Below are 18,566 nucleotides of genomic sequence, written 5' to 3'. Positions count from 1 at the left end.
CTAACCAAAAAACTGGCAGTTCAAATCCACCAGCCACTCCTTGGAAACCCTATGGGGCAGTTCTACTCTGTCCTACAGGGTTGCTATGAGTCAGAGTCGACTCGATGGCAATGGGTTATTTTTCACTGGAAGACCATTTATTAAAGATTTTATACGCATAATATACGTATATTACACACGTATATGTATCTTTGTTGTTAAATGCCATTGGGTCGGCCCCCAAATCATGGTGACCCATGTGTTACAAAGTAGAACTGCTCCATGGGGTTTTCTTGGCTGTAATCTTTACAGTCAGGCCTCTTCTTCCACGAAGCCCTTGAGTGGGTTCGAACAACCAACCTTTGGGTTAGCAACCAATTGTGAACCGCTTACACTACCCAGGCTCCTATACACATTTATATATATGTACATACATATATACACATATATATGTATATATATGAAACACTTTAAATAATGTCTTACATTAAGAGGGTTGTCAATCACACACAATTTTTCTACAGTAAGGGCAGAATGAGGTCATTTCCAGAAGCTCAAGATCATTGAACTTTGCCATTCACAGACTCATTCTGCCAAAATTTCTCAAAGCACAGTGAAAAAGGATCCTATGAGGATTACATAGATCATGTTGCAAGATAAAGTTGACACAGAACTGAAGGAAGCTAGCTGGAAAAAAAAAAATAGAAGTTCCATTACAATGGATGCTTGGAAGATTCTTCTTGGAAAAGCAAAGTTTAAATGTCACAGGATTGCGTTCCTTTCTGCAATGACTTCAATCATCGTACTATAGTGAACAGTATTTATAATATTGTAATCACTGTTTGCTGACTTTCTACTAGACCTGGAAAACATGTCTATAACTAGATAACAAAATATAAGCATTATAATATAAAAATAATAACTATAAAAATTAGGATGTGGAGGGGATGAAATAGAAGGAAGAATACCAAACCAAAAAACCAAACCTATTGCTGTCAAGTCAATTCCAGCTCCTGGCAACCCTACAGGACAGAGTAGAACTGCCCCATAGGGTTTCCAGGCTGGAATCTTTATGGAAGCAGACTGCCATGTCTTTCTCCCATGGGGCTGCCCTTTTGGTTATCAGCTGAGCACTTAACCACTGCACCACTAGGGCTCCTTTGAAGGAACAACGAAAGCATTAATTTCCTCATACTTTAAGATGAGGAGTCACCAGATACTGTCTAAAGTTAATACTTCACGGAACAAAATACGTATATTAGTCAAAGGCATGGAGCCCTGATAGCACGGTGGTTAAGAGCTACGGCTGCTAACCAAAAGGTCAGCAGTTTGAATCCACCAGCTGCTCCTTGGAAACCCTATGGGGCCGTTCTACTCTGTCCTATAGGGTCACTGTGAGTTGGAATCGACTCAGTGGCAATGGGGGTAGTCAAAGGCATACAGATGATTCCTATAACTAAAAACAGAAATTGTTTTTAGTGGCAAAGCAAAGAAGGGAAAATGGAAAACACTAACTTTCACTGTGTGCCATTCTGTTTTCTTCTAAAATTATTTTTATCTTTTCTTTTTTATGGATTATTTCCACTAAAAACTAAATACAGTTTTTATTTACCCTTATTTCCTACAGATGAACTTGACTTTTTGGGGGATTGCTGTGAGGTCTGTGATTCTGGGACCTTAATAACTTATTACTTTAATGACATAATCAGGACTGTGTTCACCACAAGTGAACTGGCCCTCTGAATTATGGCATCTCCCTAGCACTGCATGCTACCGTATCTGTGGGGCCTCTTACTGCTCTAGGGCCAAATGGTCCCCAATCTGAGCTCTCTGCCACAGAGGCCGAGTTTCAGCTTTGCCAGAGGTGGACCACTCACTTCTGAAACAGAGCATAGATAATGTTTTAATCTTTTAGTCAACACTTGCCTTCATTTTTGCAAATCTGTTAAACATACTATGAGAATCAAAGGTCTTGAGACTAGAGATTTTTTGAAGACTTCATCTAACTGAGGAACATCACTTTAAAGAAGACAAAAGTACACAGCTTAGTTTTTTTCCTCCCCAGTAAAAAGAACTATGTTCTCTAATCAGTAATATACTGGGATTGTATTTGGTGAGAGGTAATACATTTTTCTTTAAGTTTCTTTGGCGGTTTATAACTTGCAAATAACTTGAATAATGTTTCCTAATACTGTTTCCCTGGTGGTGCAGTGGCTAAAATGCTCAGCTGCTAACCAAAAGGTCAGTGGTTTGAATCCACCCCAGCTACTACGTGGAAGAAAGATGTGGCGGTCTGCTTCTTGAAAGATTACAGGCTTGGAAAGCCTCTGGGGCAGTTCTACTCTGACCTATAGGGTCGCTATGAGTTGCAATCGACTTGACGACAATGGGTTGGTTTTTATAGAGACAATCACTTCCCGTCTTCATATTTTCTGACTTTCATTAAATTTATTCCGGATTTTTCTTTTTGAAATACTGCTAACTCCTTCAATGTGCCCGTACTGTCCATAGTAGTTTTAAGCTGAGTAAGATCAGTTGACGTTGTTTTATTTTTGTCTGCACCTGTTCACCATGCTAAAAACCCATGCTGGTAGCGACAGATACAATTTAGTACAGTTATGCAGTTTTTATGATTGGTCTCACAAAGTAGGAATATTTTTTAAGCATGTATCTGGGGCAAGTGCTATAGGTTCTTAAAATATTCACGTTGTTACCTGAATATAGCTCAATGGAAACTCCACGTAGACTGTGGGAAATCTTACAACTGCACCAGGCTACAAAAAATATTATCCTGTCCGTCATAGTACACTTTGCATAATTATAATTATTTCCAAGAGGTAAGTTAGCAGTTGCAAAAAAGTTAAAAATTTTATTTGGATCTAAAGGTTCTTAGGAGGATTATATGTAAACACTATTGATTCGTTTATCCATGCATCCACTTACTGAGTGCCTGTTATACGCCAGACATTATTCTAGATGCTGGGGATACAGCAGTGAGTAAAACAGAGTCCTACTCTCATAAATGATGTTCTCTCCACATCTTAAAGAAGTTTACACTCCACAAAGTATAAGTTTTTCAAAAAGATAATTTCATAAAGATAATTTATAGTTTGTCTTATTGCTCTACTGCATGTTTAATTTATTGCAAACTATGATGTTCACTGACAGTTCAGAATTACAAGTGCTACTTTGGCCAGTGAATAGAAAAAAGTGAATAGATCATTTTTATGTAATTATATTTATCATGATATTTTCTAACAAAAATACACAACTGTAGTCTAAATTTACCAGCTAATGTTCATGTAAAAGCATCTTATACAAAAATATTTAGATAAATATATTTAAATACAATCATTTGTGGACTACATTTACCATTTTATGACTATTTTAAACTCAGAATTTTATAATCAGTTTTTTTTCCACTCAGATGTTTATTTTAATCATACTTAGTACGAGACAGATCTCACAAGCCACCTTTGAGTCAATTTAACTAAAAAAAAAAAGAAAGAAAGAAACAGTAGAATTCTACATAGTATTGCTAGGCTTCTCTGGGTGTTTAAATGTAGAAATATAGTTGTTTTTTTTTTAAATTTTTTTCTCTACAAAATAGCTATATAAGACATTTCTCTCATCAATAGATTTTGTCAAAAATGGTCCAGATTCCTGAACCCTATCCTAGATCTAATAAATCAAAACCTGAGGTGGGATCTGAAAAAAAAAAAAAAATTTTAAAAAGCAGTCCAGTTGGCTATTAGACACCCTAAAGTTTGAGATGATGAGGCAACCGTATGTTTATATGTGTGTGTGGGGGGAAGCGGGGAGGGTAGATTGTTTTGCTGTGGCTCTATCCAAGTAGTATAATTTCTCTGGGACAGAAACTTTTTATGACAAAAGAACCTTCTCCATTATAGAGTCAGGGTTCCACTGGCAAAACTGCTTTGTATGAAACACAGCCAAACTGAGGACACAGGGAACATAACACGTGGGGTGTATGTTCTGCCAGGAGGCCTACTTCACCAACCCAAATGTCTGGCAGTTGTCAGAACTTGCAAGGGGAATTTTGTTTACTTTAAATGCCCAGTAGGTTCCAAGGGTCATTTAAGAATACTGTCACACAGTCATTAGGGTAGGTACAGTCTTAGTGTTTAATTTGTTTATAACTTAAATGCATCCACTGAAGGGAGCATTTGTGATCCCCATATTTGTTTTATTTGTATGGTCAATCAGTAGGATTCCTTACACTGTGAAATCTCTTATTTCCAAAAATACCACTAAAAAAAAACTACTACTACTTAATACTCTTTTCATCTCCTCCAAATATCTTTTATCTGCAGATCAGCTACATGAATAAACACTATAAATAATATATGCTATGTCTGAGAGTCCTGACATGAATACTTACAGTAAAAAGCATTTCAGATTAGTGCAAACTTTCAGTGAATCAAAAAATTACTTCTCAGAATCATTTATTAAAACTCAGAGACTTTCTGATCAATAATTTTACAAAAGAAAATCTGGGATTAGGAATAGTTTTAACTAATATTTCTAAAATTTGAAATAATGCTTTAGTAATTCACACAGAGTCATCTTTCTTTTATACAGGATCTCATTCTCAACTCCAAGAGGGAGAAGTGACCACTGAGTGAGGAAGTTTCAGACAAGTCAGAAGAGGGAGATCACTCTGAGAATACAATAAGCAGCTGTTTCAGTGAGAAAGTGGCAAACAATAGGGCAGAAATGTGACAGAAGTCAGAAAAGGTGACAGGTTATAGAAGTCAGAAGTGGCAGACACTAACAGTGACAGAAAAGGCAGCAAGAAGCAAAATAAATGCAACAAAAAGCAACGTGAGAACTTGGAGGGGGGATAAAACTTGCTTGCATAATAGGTACAATATTCAGTTATATGTTTAATAAAAAGGAAATATGAGTATACATGCACTATGACAAAAGGGAAATTATTAATGTCAGTAAATTCTGTAATGTTATAATACTTTTTATCAGATGTTTCAATTAATTCATGTGATCATCAATACCCATTAAAAGACAGGAAGAAGAGCACAATAAACAGTATTTGAACACTGATATCCCTGTCCCAACAGGACAGCAAACGTAACTGTCCTCATCTCTACCCTGAGTGCCTAGGGAAGCTGCCATAAAATGAACAGGTGTTTGGGTCTGATGGGCGCAATGACTCGGCTTCATTGAGGCTGTGCTGTTTACTGGTAGCCACAGCAATAGCTTCCTAAACCTCTTCACATGGAGCCTGACACAGCAGTTCTTTCTTAGGCTGGCTCCTTGGACTATGATGAATGCTTTCATCTAAGGGTCAGCAGCCTCTTCTCAGCCAAGGATGCCATCTGTGGCCCTTGGGATGCCTGAGGCCACAGGAAGAGAGAGAACAGAAATAAGAAAGAGATAAGAAAGACTATCTTTATGCTAAGGAAAGGGAGAGAGAACCCAAAGGAGGGGGAAGAAAAGGCAGTGAGGGGACTCAGGAAGAAAAGCAGTTCTTTGTGTGATGAGTAAAGTATAACCATCAAATAAAGGCCTCAGGGCTGGTCACTGGATTGCACCATGCATCACTTGCCTCCACTCAGCAACTCCTTGGCATCTGCTAGGGAGACAGGCCGGGAACAGGACCAGATGACCTCTTACATCGTGATTCTCTCATCACTTAAAGCCTTGCCCATTCTGTTATTCCCATGCAGTTCCTTCCTGCTTATCCACCCTCCCATTTTTCTCCTTCTACTCCTGAACCCTTCAGTGGTGGCCCCTGGAACATGTGCTTTATGATCAACGAACTCTTTGATCCTTTTTTAACCTCTTGTAGAAATACTGCTCTCCACTTCCTTGCTTTAATTGGAAACTGGCTGTCCTTGGAGCATACCGTTTTCTTAGTAGCCCTCCTGAATGATGGATGTTTATTCTCTCGGCCACCTTGCACTTGGGCATTAGTATTCTCTTTGGTCCCCAACGCAGGTTTCAGATCATTATTTCTTATTTTTGTAAAAACTGTCATTTTTTTGAGCCTTATTGCTTCTTCTAAGCCTCATGGAGTCCAGTTAACCCCTACCACTACCCTTTGCTATCACATACTGAATGCTACCCTTCATTCACTAAAGGACTTTGGTGTCTAATTCACAATATTTAACTCTACCTCAATTCTAGATATTATATACGTGGACAATCCATCCAACATCCAGGCCTCACAGTTTCTTTACCTTCTAGCATTCTCTTTCCTCCACTCCACTTGGGCTACCCACTCTATAGTCATACCTGGAGTACTTATTAATATCTGTCTTTTCTGAAATGACTATGAATTGGAATTGACTTGACCACATACAACACAACAATTTTCTGATAAGGACACCTACCCTTATAGCTTGTTTGCTCCGGCACCCCAACCTACAGCTATTCTTTGATTTCAGTGAGACCTCTACTTTTTCTCTATATACTCTCTACTTCTTTTAAAAAAAAGACTTGTATTACAGAATATCCCTTCTCTCTCCTATATCTTTACTTTATCCTTCTTTATTGGAGATTAAACATGCTCAAGAATCTTTTATCGTAAATACAACAAACAAAAAAAATACAAGGTCGTCCTGTACTTCATATATCCTTCAGGTTATAACTCTAACTCTTCAACTTTACAGCTAAATTTGTAAGATAGTAGTTGTATATTTTCTCTCTCTACTTACTCACTTCCTGTTCATTTCTCAGTCCCTTCCAATCTGCTTTCTGTCTTTCCACTTCCACTGAACAGCTCCCTCTGAAGTCATCAATAACCCCCATTAGCCTAATCAGTCCTCACTGTAGTTGATCCACCTTCAGCATCACTGAATACAACTGGTAATTGCCTCCTTATTGAATCAGAGCCTTCCTGAGGCCTCTGTTGACATCATGTTCTCCGTGATTACGTATGTCTCTGGTTGTTGCTTCTCAGCCTCCTTTCTAGCTTCTCTCTCTTCATCCAACCTTTAAAAATTTTGGAGTTCTGCAGGACTTGATCTGAAGCTGGCTTCTCTTTCCTCTATATATCCTTCCCAAGGAAACCTCATTCACTCCCATGGCTTCAAAGATCATTTAGGCCAATGACTCTGAATCTTGGAGCTCCACATATTCATCTGTTTGCTGGATAGCTCTACTTGAATGTTTTATGTGCCTCAAATATGTCTAAATGTACTCCTCTTTCAAAATTCCTTGTATTAGTAACAGTACCATTATCCACCTGGGTTTTCACATCAGAAACCAGGGAGTCATTTATGAAATCTGCTTCTTCACCAAGCCCCCCCAACATTCTATCTTACTAATTAATTTCACTTTAAATACCCATTGGGTTTATTCACTTCTCTCCACCTCCACTGCCACCAACCTAATCAAAGCCATCATCACTACTGTAGTGGGTTCAGACTCTCCAAATTTCTTCTTTTCTCTTTCTGCTACTCTATTTTCTATTTTCCACAATGCAGCAAGAGGAATCATTTTTTTTAATAGACTTTATTTCTGATCAGTTTCAGGTTTATAGAAAAATTGTGCAGAAAGTACACAGAGTAAGAGGGTTTTTTACAAATCCAAATTTGATTATGATACTTTCCTGCTTATAATGTTTAATGGCTTTCTGCTTATGTAAAAATAAAATTCTCAGCTCTTCACATGGCCCTTCAACATCTGGACCCTCTTAGGTCTCCAGACTGATTTCATTCCATTCTCCCTCTTGCTTTCTACACTGTAGCCACTCAGTTCCATTCGAGTTCCTTCTTGGCTCAGGTCTTTACCTATATTGTATTTTTTTCTGTCTAGATCACTCCCAACCTTCTCCCCAGCTTGGCTAATCCATTCATCTTTTAGATACCTGCTTTGCTGTCATTCTCTCAGAGACGCCACGTTTGAGTTTTTTTGTTGTACTTATAACAATGATAATACATTCACTATTTGTTTAGTGTCTGTGCTTGCAGCTCCCCCACCCCCACCCCCACTATCAAACTCTGTAAAATCCATGAGGGCAGCAGCCATGTCTGTTTTATTCATAAGTTACATTGTATCTGTAAGGCCCAACACACAACCCAGCACACAGTATGTAAATAATAAATACGTGTGGAATGAATAAATGAATGCATGAAAGTTCATTCCAACTTTGGGATTCTGTTTATTCTAATATACTAGATAGAAATACAACTGATGTTTTCAGGTTTTACTCAAATAACAGTGGGAGAAAACAGCAATTAAATATTCTTCAATTCAACTATAGTTTTTGTGTGTGTGTGTGTGTGTGTGTGTGTGTGTGTGTGTGTGTGTGTGTAGGGGGGGCAACATAAGAACTGCTTAACTCCTAGCAGAAGTTTCAACTTGTAGTTGACTCTACTCACAAAATACAATCCTTAAAAATAAGCATGAAGACAGTAATAAAGACCCTGAAGGAGAAAAAAATTAATGAAGAAGATTCTACATCCTCCTGCTTAAGAGCCAGCCTCACCATTCCCTACACTACTTCTTTGAGGCTCAAGTTGCTACTACATTTCTATACTAATCTATCCTTTGTCCAAGTTTGGTTGGTGGCGGGCGTGCAGGGAGGGAGGGGGCAGTGCATGCTTAAGGTAAACACAGAACAAAAAAGTCTAGTAAGGCTTTTCATTAAATAAATACCCTTTAGGCAGAAAGTATTCTGTTTGGATCTAGATTATACTAGTTTTCTTAAAATTCTGAATGAAGCATGGGAACAACTGCAAGAAAATGAAGCCAACTTTTGGCTGTATCCAAAAACATCAGTCCACGCAGTTTAAAAGCTCACTGTCTCCTTGCAACAGGCTTCACTAACTTCAGTAACCAATCTATTTTTTTCCTTCAGTTTGGTTGGACACATCCTTATTTTCTGCCAGCTAGGGCTGGGTAAAAGAATGAAGAAAATCTTTTTAAAAATAAAATTCTAATTTAACCAGGGCTCTACCTATTTGCAGTGGATAGAAATACTATAGAAGATAATGAGGAACTGGAACTCCAAGACATTCCTTTTTTGCCACAGTGGGCATGATCAGTGCTATTTGAAAAAGCATTCTTCTGTCCCTCCCACTAATGAAAAAGTAGATGGCTAAGCTGAGGCTTTCAGGCGGTCTACCTACGAACAGCAGTGGTCTGTACATATTCACCGATCCTTTTCTGATTTCAGTGCCTTCATTTGCCAGATACTGATTCCTTTTATACTGCTATAACTATGCTACACCATGTTCTTGACCTACTTTACCTTCACAGGGATGTCCTCTTCCTGGTTTGCTTTCTCTGAGGTGAAGACATATGAGATTTCTTTGTGAGATGTGGTCTGGCGGCAGATAGCACACTTGATGGAGCTTCTGTGAGACCCCACGCTGTACTGTTCGATAATAATAGAAATGCATTCATTACAGAAACAGTGCCCACAGGTCAGCACTGCCCACTGAAAAGGAAAACAACAGAACAAACCTCAGTGAGATGCTATCAAAGATGCCTTCCTGTCTGTAAATATAGTAAGAAGGGGAGAAGAGAGTCACAATTTTACTTTCTAAATATTTCATGACATTAATATTCTTTAAATCATAAAAGCCGAGTTCTTTTTTTAGAGTCCAAACAGAGTAAGCTTTAATGGTCTTTAGTTCTGCTCACCGTAAGAGTGAGCAGACCTGTCAGTAGCCAGTATTTTGTAAGAAGTTGGTGTTCTCACTACAGTATTGTAGAGAAATGCTAATTATCCCTTTAGCATGCTAACAGCAGATCTAGTAGACAGGCTGAGAACACTAATTTGGAGCTAATATCATGTAGGTAATAGTACTCAATATATTCTATTTAATTTCTTAAACTGAGTTACATTTTCACATGTTAAAGCAGGTAAAATGTATCAGATACATTTAAAAAGTGGTTCTAGATAAACAACAAAAACAAATAAACAAATAAAAATGATTGTGCCTGACAAACCCTGTGTCCTATTTCAAGTAAAGTAAAATAATCCTCTCTGTACCTCTGGAGCATCCCATGGAGGAAACTTTCCCCCCTTTGGAAATGGGGGAGAGAGGGGAGGAATAGAAGAGCATAAATTTAGTATGGGGTAAGTTCTAAAAGCTATGTCATCTTATGCAAGTTATTTAACTCTTTTTCACATGGTAAAACAGACAACAACAATAAAACTGAGTGTTATGAGTTATAAGGATCTTAAGCCCTAAGCTGTATTTTTTCTAGGATTTTACATCCACGGATTTGTACAGAAAGATGGTGTGTGGCTGGGCCCACTCGAGGTTCTTTTTAAGAAGTCCCTTGGAAAAGAACCCACACTAAGGGAAGCAAAGCCGGAGGTATATAAACCTGATTTCACAACAATCATTGGGAAGGAGGAGGGGTTATGTCGTATTCTATCATGATACTGTTAGTATTGTTCTCTGGCGGCAACTCTCCTCCCAAGCCAGAGTCCCCAGCAGCGGGGGCTGTGATAAAATTAAAGCAGTGTCTTACTAGTATTTTTGTATGACACATAGAGCACTATTCTCTACCTTACGTGCCCCTAGTGCCACTGGGAATGAAGGGCACTTCCTCTACTTAGAAGGATGTTTGTGGCTCAGAGGACCTTAGAATGGACAAGTTGAACTGCAAGACAGGTCCACCTACATTTACAATGGAGAAGAAACCAAAGAGACACTTGGCACCAGCACAAAGTATAGAGAGTGATGGGAAGTTGACTGAAACAGCCCAAACAGAAGAACAGATAAATGGCAATGCCTCCAGGGACATTAGGCAGTACACACGAGGTGCCCAGAACAGATTCCCTAAATTAGAAGGGAAGGAGGAGAGATGGGAAGATAAAGGGAAAGAATCTAGAGCTCCTATAGATTGTGGGTGTGGACAGTTAGAAAAGCAGTTTTGTTACTCTTATTGTAATCTAATATGGTCTCCTAGGTGTAGAAGAATTAAATGAAATAATGTATGTGAAAGAAATTTAAAATGCTAAATGCTTAAGACAAAAATTAAATAAAATTTCCAAGACTGTCCAGATGCATGAATCTCATTATAAAAAGAAAAAAACAATACATAATCCTTTCCCTTTTCATCCCAACATTTTCAGAAGTCACCGGTATCTGCACATTACCATCCCTCTGCTCAGTTTCCCATATAGTATCTATCCTTGTAAAATCTGTCACCACAGTGTCTTCTGAACTCTCATCTTCTCCAGAAATCTTGAAAACTAAAAGGTAATTTCTCCCTGATTACCACTAGTCAGAATATGTAACCCATACACTTAACTTTCCACTCTCAGTTCCACAGGAAAACAGTCAAGAATAACTTTTATTAGTTTAATAGTAATATGTTGATCTTTCCGATTTCGAAAAGCAATAAACATCCTGATACTGTATGTATAAGGAGCCCTGGTGGCACAACAGTTAAGTGCTCGGCTGCTAACTGAAAGTTTGGCAGTTCAAACCTACCCAGCAGCTCTGTGGAAGAAAGACCTGGCAATGTGCTCCTGTAAAGATTACAGCCTAGAAAACCCTACGGGGCAGTTCTACTCTGTCACATTGGGTCACTATGAGTCTAAATCAACTTGACGGTACCTAACAACAATGAAATGTATTGATTTATCATACAAAGCAGGAATTTAGTTTCATAATTACAGTCAGTAGGATAAAAAAGGGAATCTTGTAGAGGAGAACTAATAGGGTGCCATGGTGTTTACAGACATTTATACACTAACATTCATAAAGAAATATATTTATACTTAACTGATACAATGTTCTTCTAAAAATCACATCTAAATTTCTCCAGGGGAGATGTTATTTGTACTTCAACTGATAAAACTTGGTATTATGAGATTAATAGTGCTAAGAAAGAGCTATGCAACTATACCTTTGTAACGCCTTCTTAAGTAAATCCGTGTGTGTTGTATTATATTTCCATATGATTATCAAATAATCATGTTAAACAGACTAACAGGGTTATTCTGGAAATATTTTTTCACGTTACTTAGGAAAACCCCTGCTCAAACATATGTGGCACCGAGTACGTCATCTCACTTCTGGTCCAACTGTTAAGGTGGAGATAATACCTGCCTTTCACATAAAATTGTCATGATAAAGAAAGAGAGACAAAGAGAAAGATATTGGATGTAGAAGCTTTTGAAAACTGAGAAGCGTTCTACAAATGCACATGATGTATATTACAACTTCACCTGCTTTCCCAGCTGCCGTGCACAGATTGGACAAGGTTCTGGATTAATACCTCCTGACGTTTTGTCTTGAGACTATCCAAAAAAGAAGAGTTTAAAAATATTTCAGTTACATTTTTATATTTTAAACTGCCTACATACTTTATAACTCATTTATAGAAGTAAATGCTGGTAATCTCAATTTAAATAACCTAATAATAGAGATAATTTATATATTATCTATTATTATTAGTCCTGTGATTTACAAATAACATTTATTCAAGGGGTAAACAAAAAATGGATACAATTTTTATTATAGTTTATTCAAGTTATCATATTATTGTACTTGTAATTAATTACAGAAGACAAAATTAAAAGCAAAATATAACTTTTGCTAAATTCTCAAAATTTTACTTTCTGGCTGGATTTTGCTACAAAGAAACACATGATTTTTAAAAATATGATTTGGAACGTTGAAATAAAGATTTCTTATAATTGTAGACAAACCTCTACTTGTACGTCCACTTGGTTCATGAGCTGCCTGGGAACACAGACGTGGGAAGAGGCAGCATTTATTTACATAATGTAACTTCTTATTAATACGGGCTTCTTTCAGCACCCTCTTCTAATCTCATTAAGCCATTCCACTGATCACAAAATAAAATGTTGGATACTCTTTATAGAAAAAATAACCTATGTTAATTCATATAATCTTCAAGACAGCCCAATGAGAGTGTTGTTGTTATTCTAATTTTACAGATGGGGCAAAGCAAGTTAAATAACAAATAAAGTCACGTATCTAGAGAATAGTGAAGTCATGAGTTAAACTTGGCTGTCTGGTCCCAAGTCTAACTTTTTAATCACCATGTTATTTTTCCTGTAATGAATGCCCAGCTTTTTGGTTGTGATCAGTGGAATTTAATAATTTACTTGAATGTAGTTTGATCAGTTTTCAGGACCAAGTATCGTCTACTACTTTCTTTCATTTGACCTATCCAAAAACCCACTACCACATTTTGTTCTGATAAAGTGTTCTGCCAACTGGCAAACTATGAATTCTTCCAATAAAAGGAATTACACTCATCAATAATCCATCAATTCATCAATGCCTAATATAATACTTTGCTCACAGTAGGAACTCAGAGAATGTGTTGTGATTTACATTAAATAATTGAAGTTCCCTTCGCTACCATGTCTTCTGATTTAGCAGCTTTCCAAACACATTTTAGAGTTTCAAATAATAAATTTAAAAATATCTATGTATGAATGAATGCATGTATATATATAATGCAACTTTCACCCAGAGGTATGTTGTAATACTTCCATCATTCAAGGCTTTGAACTGTAGTCCGTTTATATTGTTCCTTACAGTACAATGCATACCCTTTACATCATCTGTGTAACTTATATTTTCTATAGATATAATCCTCCTTTGTGATCTGTGTAGCTAATGTAGACATAGCTAGTATTCTGACCCATATAACTAGCATAACCAAATAAAAGATTAATAAAAAAAAAAAAAGTCCTTAATTATGGAACTAATAGATTAAATGGAAGGAGTCACTAAAGTGGTTTATGATAATACAGCATGGAAAAAAGTCTCATCATTTAAAATCAATACCTTCTCCAAGTTAGTTAGGTAAAGAAGCTGCCCAAGTTTTTTCTGAAGCTGTGATGTAGCAACGGCTTTATCATTTAGTAGTTTTATACGATTTTGTTCTACCTAAAACACAAAGGAAAAAACAAAAAAGTCTTTATTCTTTCTTAGAAAAATAGTTAAATTGTATTAAACATATACAATTCTTCCACAATAATGTAAATGTGTCCTGTTTTAAGAAAACCCACTTATATGTGAAAATTCAAATTTGCAAAATGGATACTATATAATATACATCAAAAGGACTTTGTGCCTTGTAGAAGACAAAATTCAGTGTAGAGTTCCTTTAAATAGGAAATTTCCCTATACACTTGAAGTCTGATAAGAATTAACACAAATTCTATATCTGCACCATTTTTCAGGAATACATCCATGGGATTAAAAAAAAAAAAAAAAAATTAAAGGATTTACTGCTTTGGCCAGAGTGATTTTATCAAATCCAGGGAAGAATCTCTCTGCCCACCTACCACCTGCCAATAGAACATAGTAAGCAGAAAAGGAGTATTCAAATAAGAGGAATTTGTTTTCACAGAAAAACTTATGAAGATTTCATATTTTAAAACTGAAGTGAGCTAGTATATAAGGATTATTTCTAAGTTTTTCTAGGTTATAGTCTTCAGCTTTGCAGAAAGAGAAGGATTTAAAACATTAAACACATACACACATTAAACATTAAAAAAAATACAGGAAATATTATTTCTAATACAGAATACAAAAGGTTGGTGGAGTTATTTCTTAATGCTGAAACACACAAGAGGGATTTATTAGAGGATAAGTTGTAATATTTGCTCATCATTAGCAAAGGAAACACCACAAAGTAAGAGTTTTTGACTGCTCTTAAGGAAGATTTTTTAGTTCTAACAAAGTCAATAGGACATATGTCCAAAAACTGATCACGAATACCTGCAGACTTTGGCACACAGTGCTCAAAAATAAGTGAATGTACAATCTGGAGAGAAACAAACAAAATGCACCAAAACAGTAAATGTGAAAAGCATGTATTAGGTATGAAGCTGCTCACGTTTGACCATTTTTGACCCATAAAAACAACAATTTCATAGGGCTCAAACTAAGAGTTGAGATTAACTCCATACTCAGAGAAGAGATCGCTGCCCTGACTCAACTACCTCTTCTACAGGTCTTGGGTTTTTGTCACATCTATGCGCTGTGCCTTTTTCTGTTATTTACTCGCAAACTACCTCGTGCGGTTCAATGATATGAAGAACAGGTGGACTGGACTTTGGCTCTTTAGGATGGCGCACTCTTAGCCGTTCTGTAGCCATTGCAAGTTCATCAACAGCAGATACACGATTCCTCAGAGCCATCCAGTATTCATGAAGCAACTGGAGGATCAGAAAAGACAAAGATAGTGGTAAAGAAGATAATTAAAAATGGTTAAAATCACTAAGATGTGTCATAAAAAGTCTTCAGTGAGGTCTCAAGACATATACGCTTTTACATTAATGTCTAAAGCACAGGCAATTCTTTGGCCATTATTAGGATGTCAGAGAGTGTGCCTGGGTAATCTCCACAGGACACTGTAGAGTACTGCCTCTTCAGATTCTTAGGAACAGAATACCCAAAGATTTCTTGGTGGGATCAAAGATCTTTATAAATCATTATTAGGCTGGTAGAATCTTTGTTTTGTTAAAAAAAAAAAAAGTACACACACATATATTTATATAAAATACTTCACATATTCAAAATAATGTATATATGGTAACAAGAATACAAGAATAAACAACTGAATACCCACCATCGAATTTAAGAACAATACCAATTCATCTGAAAACCTCTGGTGTTCCTTCTTAATTGTAGCCCTCTCTTTCCTCACATATTCCCCCTTCAGCCCCCAACAATGGGATAACCACTATTCTGAATTATATTTATCATTCTATACTTTTCATTGCAGTTATAAAATGTATGAAGCCCTGGTGGCACAGTAGTTAAGAGCTATGGCTGCTCACCAAATGGTTGGCAGTTCGAATCCACCAGCCACTCCTTGGAAACCCAATGGGGCAGTTCTACTCTGTCCTATAGAGTCGCTATGAATCGGAATCGACTCGACGGCAATGGGCTTGGTTTTTTTTGTTTATAATATGTATATATCATTAATAAGTTAATTATATGTGTTTCTGAAATTAACAGATATGGTGTCAATCAGTATACACTTTTTGACATGCTTTCTTCACTAACATTATGTTTCTGAGATACATCCATGTTCATATGTGTAGCCACAGCTCATTTATTTGCATTATTGTAAAACAGTTTAGCCTACAAAGTTACGAAGGAAAAATGCACTAAGAGCTGGGAGAACTGCACAATATACACTTGCCTGAGACACAGCATGTAGCAAAATGAAGCAAAAAGGGAAAAAAAAAAAAAAAAAACTGGCGTAACTGAGCGCTGTACATAGTACTATCTTCTCCTATGGCTTGCTATAATTATGTTAATTAATGTGCTTTGCATTCAGAATTGTAATATGTGTAGGAAAAAATTATTATGAACCAATGAGTTCCTTTCTTTTTGGAAAAAATATTTTTCCTGCTTTAAAAAGCAAGAACTTTAGATTTTTGAAAAAGATATCAATTGGAATTGCAACATGATAAATAAAGTATTTCTTTCATTCTCCCTACCTATCTCACCTGCATAGTTACTTTATATTTGGTAATAGATCCAAATATAAAGAACAATTCAAAATTAATGAATTCTGGAACCTCATCTCAAGAACAGAGATTATATACAATGGAAATGTTAAAGTTTAAATATGAAGGGCTACTTTGTGCTTTATTTATTGCAATGGTTTCCAGACCTGCAGATTGAGAAGTATTTACTATGCTCGCCAGTCTTCAAGGTTGTTTATGTTTTGGTATTCAGACAAAAGCCAAACAAAAACCAAAACAAAACTCGACTCTAATTTCACAGAACAGCAGTGTAAGATTAAGCTAAGAATAGACTAGAACACTTTCACAGCTAAATAAAAGGTTTCATCTTGATAATGATGTTCTTTTAATAATTTAATAAACTGAATTTACTTATTTGTTTGGTATTATTACACTTACTATAATTACTACATATGATTACTACTGTAATTATTATATTACTATAATTACATTTTAGGGAAAGAAAAATTATGACACCTTAAGTGTCTAAAGCATATTTTAAAAGTGAAGAAAGAAAAGGTATTAGGTAAAATTAATGTAAAAGAGGAGAATTTTTAATACCAGAAGGTTTTTAAATACTCTACCTTATATTCCTTCTTCCATGCTTCAAAGAGATCCATTAAAGCACTTCCTTCATCAACGAATTCAACATCAAATCGATGTGATTTTGCAAAAGACAGCATTGCTTTCATAGAACGCTCTGTCTCACTGACTGCCCAAAGACCCCGGCTGGTGGTAGGCACTCGATCGTCTACTAGTCCTTCCTCATCTTCTATCATCTCCTCAAATATCGCAGTCTGGCCTTTGACTCTGAAGACATACCAGAACGAAACAACAGTACCCACAGCACTGTAAATGAGTGATACTGACGAAGTAACAGGAGAGCAGTGTCAGTGACTTTTCACCAACAACTTTTTAATGGCATGTCTACAAGGTAATGCTTGCAAGTCTTTGGGAAAACCACAGCAACTCTGAATATGCGGGAGGCTTCATAAATTTGTCCAGTGTTTCTTGAGACCAATCTACCATAATACAAAAATGGCTATAAATTTCAGGCTACAATCTCACTCTGAGAACTGAAACAAAACAAAACACAAACCACATATAAACAACAACCATGCAAACAAACAGTATGATCTAAAGACATACTGTTAATCCCTTCTTTTCGAGGGAGTCAGAATGTAGCCTTTCCTCAATTTCCATGTTTGTAAAATAGGGATAATTATGTTAGTACACTAGACTGGATACACTCACTAAGTAGTTTAATGCTTTAGGATGAAGACTTCAGATCTGTGTTGGAGAAAGGATATCAATAATAAGAGCTAACATTTTTAGGAACACTTACCATGTACCAAGCGCTATGCTAAACAACTATATGCACTTCTTATTTAATGTTCATGAAAACTTGATGAAAAGATCCAAGGAAGCAATTAGCTTGAAGGAATAATGGACTACATGAACCATAGTCTACATGACCCCGAGACCAGAAGAACTAGATGGTACCTGGCTACCACTACCGACCACTCTGACTGGGCTCCCAAGAGTCCCGGACAGTGCAGGAGAAAAACTGCAGAACAAAATGCCAAATTCACAAAAAAGGCCAGACTTACTGGTCTGACAGAGACTGGAGGAACCCCCAAGATTATGGCCCTAAGACACTCTTCTGACCTGGAACTGAAGCCATTCCCGGAGACCACATCCTACCCAAACAATAGACAAGCCCATAAGAGAAAAACAGTAACACCCAAGAGGAACTTACTCCTTAGAACAATTAATTATAGGAGGTCAAAAGGGCAATATCTGCTCAAAAGCAAAGATAAGATGGCAGGAAGGGGTAGAAAATCAGGACTAAAGGGAAAGGGAACCCAGGGTGGAAATGGAGATAGTGCTGATACATGGTGGGGAATGAAATCAAGGTCATGAAAAACTTTTTGTACAAACTATCGAACAGGAACCTAATTTGCTCTGTAAACTTTTACCTAATGCACAATAAAAACAAACAGACAAACTCAGTGAAGTAATGGTTATTTATTATTTTTATTTCATAAATGAGGAAACTAAGGCTTAGGGAAGTAACCTTCCCACAATAGTGGGCAGGGATTTGAGTCCA

The 18,566-nt window shown here is 36.7% G+C and overlaps 1 protein-coding gene across 4 annotated transcripts in view; it reads right to left on the bottom strand.

Moving 5' to 3' along the window:
• Positions 1-18,566, bottom strand: part of SHPRH (SNF2 histone linker PHD RING helicase) — a 106,399-nt gene that overhangs the window by 16,756 nt on the left and 71,077 nt on the right. The window contains exons 21-26 of one of the 4 annotated variants that reach the window (XM_023729288.1): positions 17,041-17,266; positions 14,993-15,136; positions 13,758-13,859; positions 12,161-12,232; positions 9,433-9,465; positions 9,221-9,343 (exon numbers count right to left, since the gene is read on the bottom strand). In XM_023729288.1, the coding sequence (XP_023585056.1) occupies positions 9,448-9,465; positions 12,161-12,232; positions 13,758-13,859; positions 14,993-15,136; positions 17,041-17,266 (562 nt within the window). In that variant the 3' untranslated portion in view covers positions 9,221-9,343; positions 9,433-9,447. Of the gene's footprint in view, positions 1-9,217; positions 9,407-9,432; positions 9,466-12,160; positions 12,233-13,757; positions 13,860-14,992; positions 15,137-17,040; positions 17,267-18,566 lie in introns of those variants that run through there. The other 3 variants (XM_023729283.1, XM_023729277.1, XR_002823711.1) reach the window with 3 other exon arrangements.

This window comes from Trichechus manatus, unplaced genomic scaffold (assembly GCF_000243295.1).
Source record: "Trichechus manatus latirostris isolate Lorelei unplaced genomic scaffold, TriManLat1.0 scaffold00002, whole genome shotgun sequence".
Taxonomy (NCBI): Eukaryota; Metazoa; Chordata; class Mammalia; order Sirenia; family Trichechidae; genus Trichechus; species Trichechus manatus.
The sequence above is the reverse complement of the archived record's forward strand: the minus strand, read 5'-3'. Positions and strand labels throughout refer to the sequence as shown.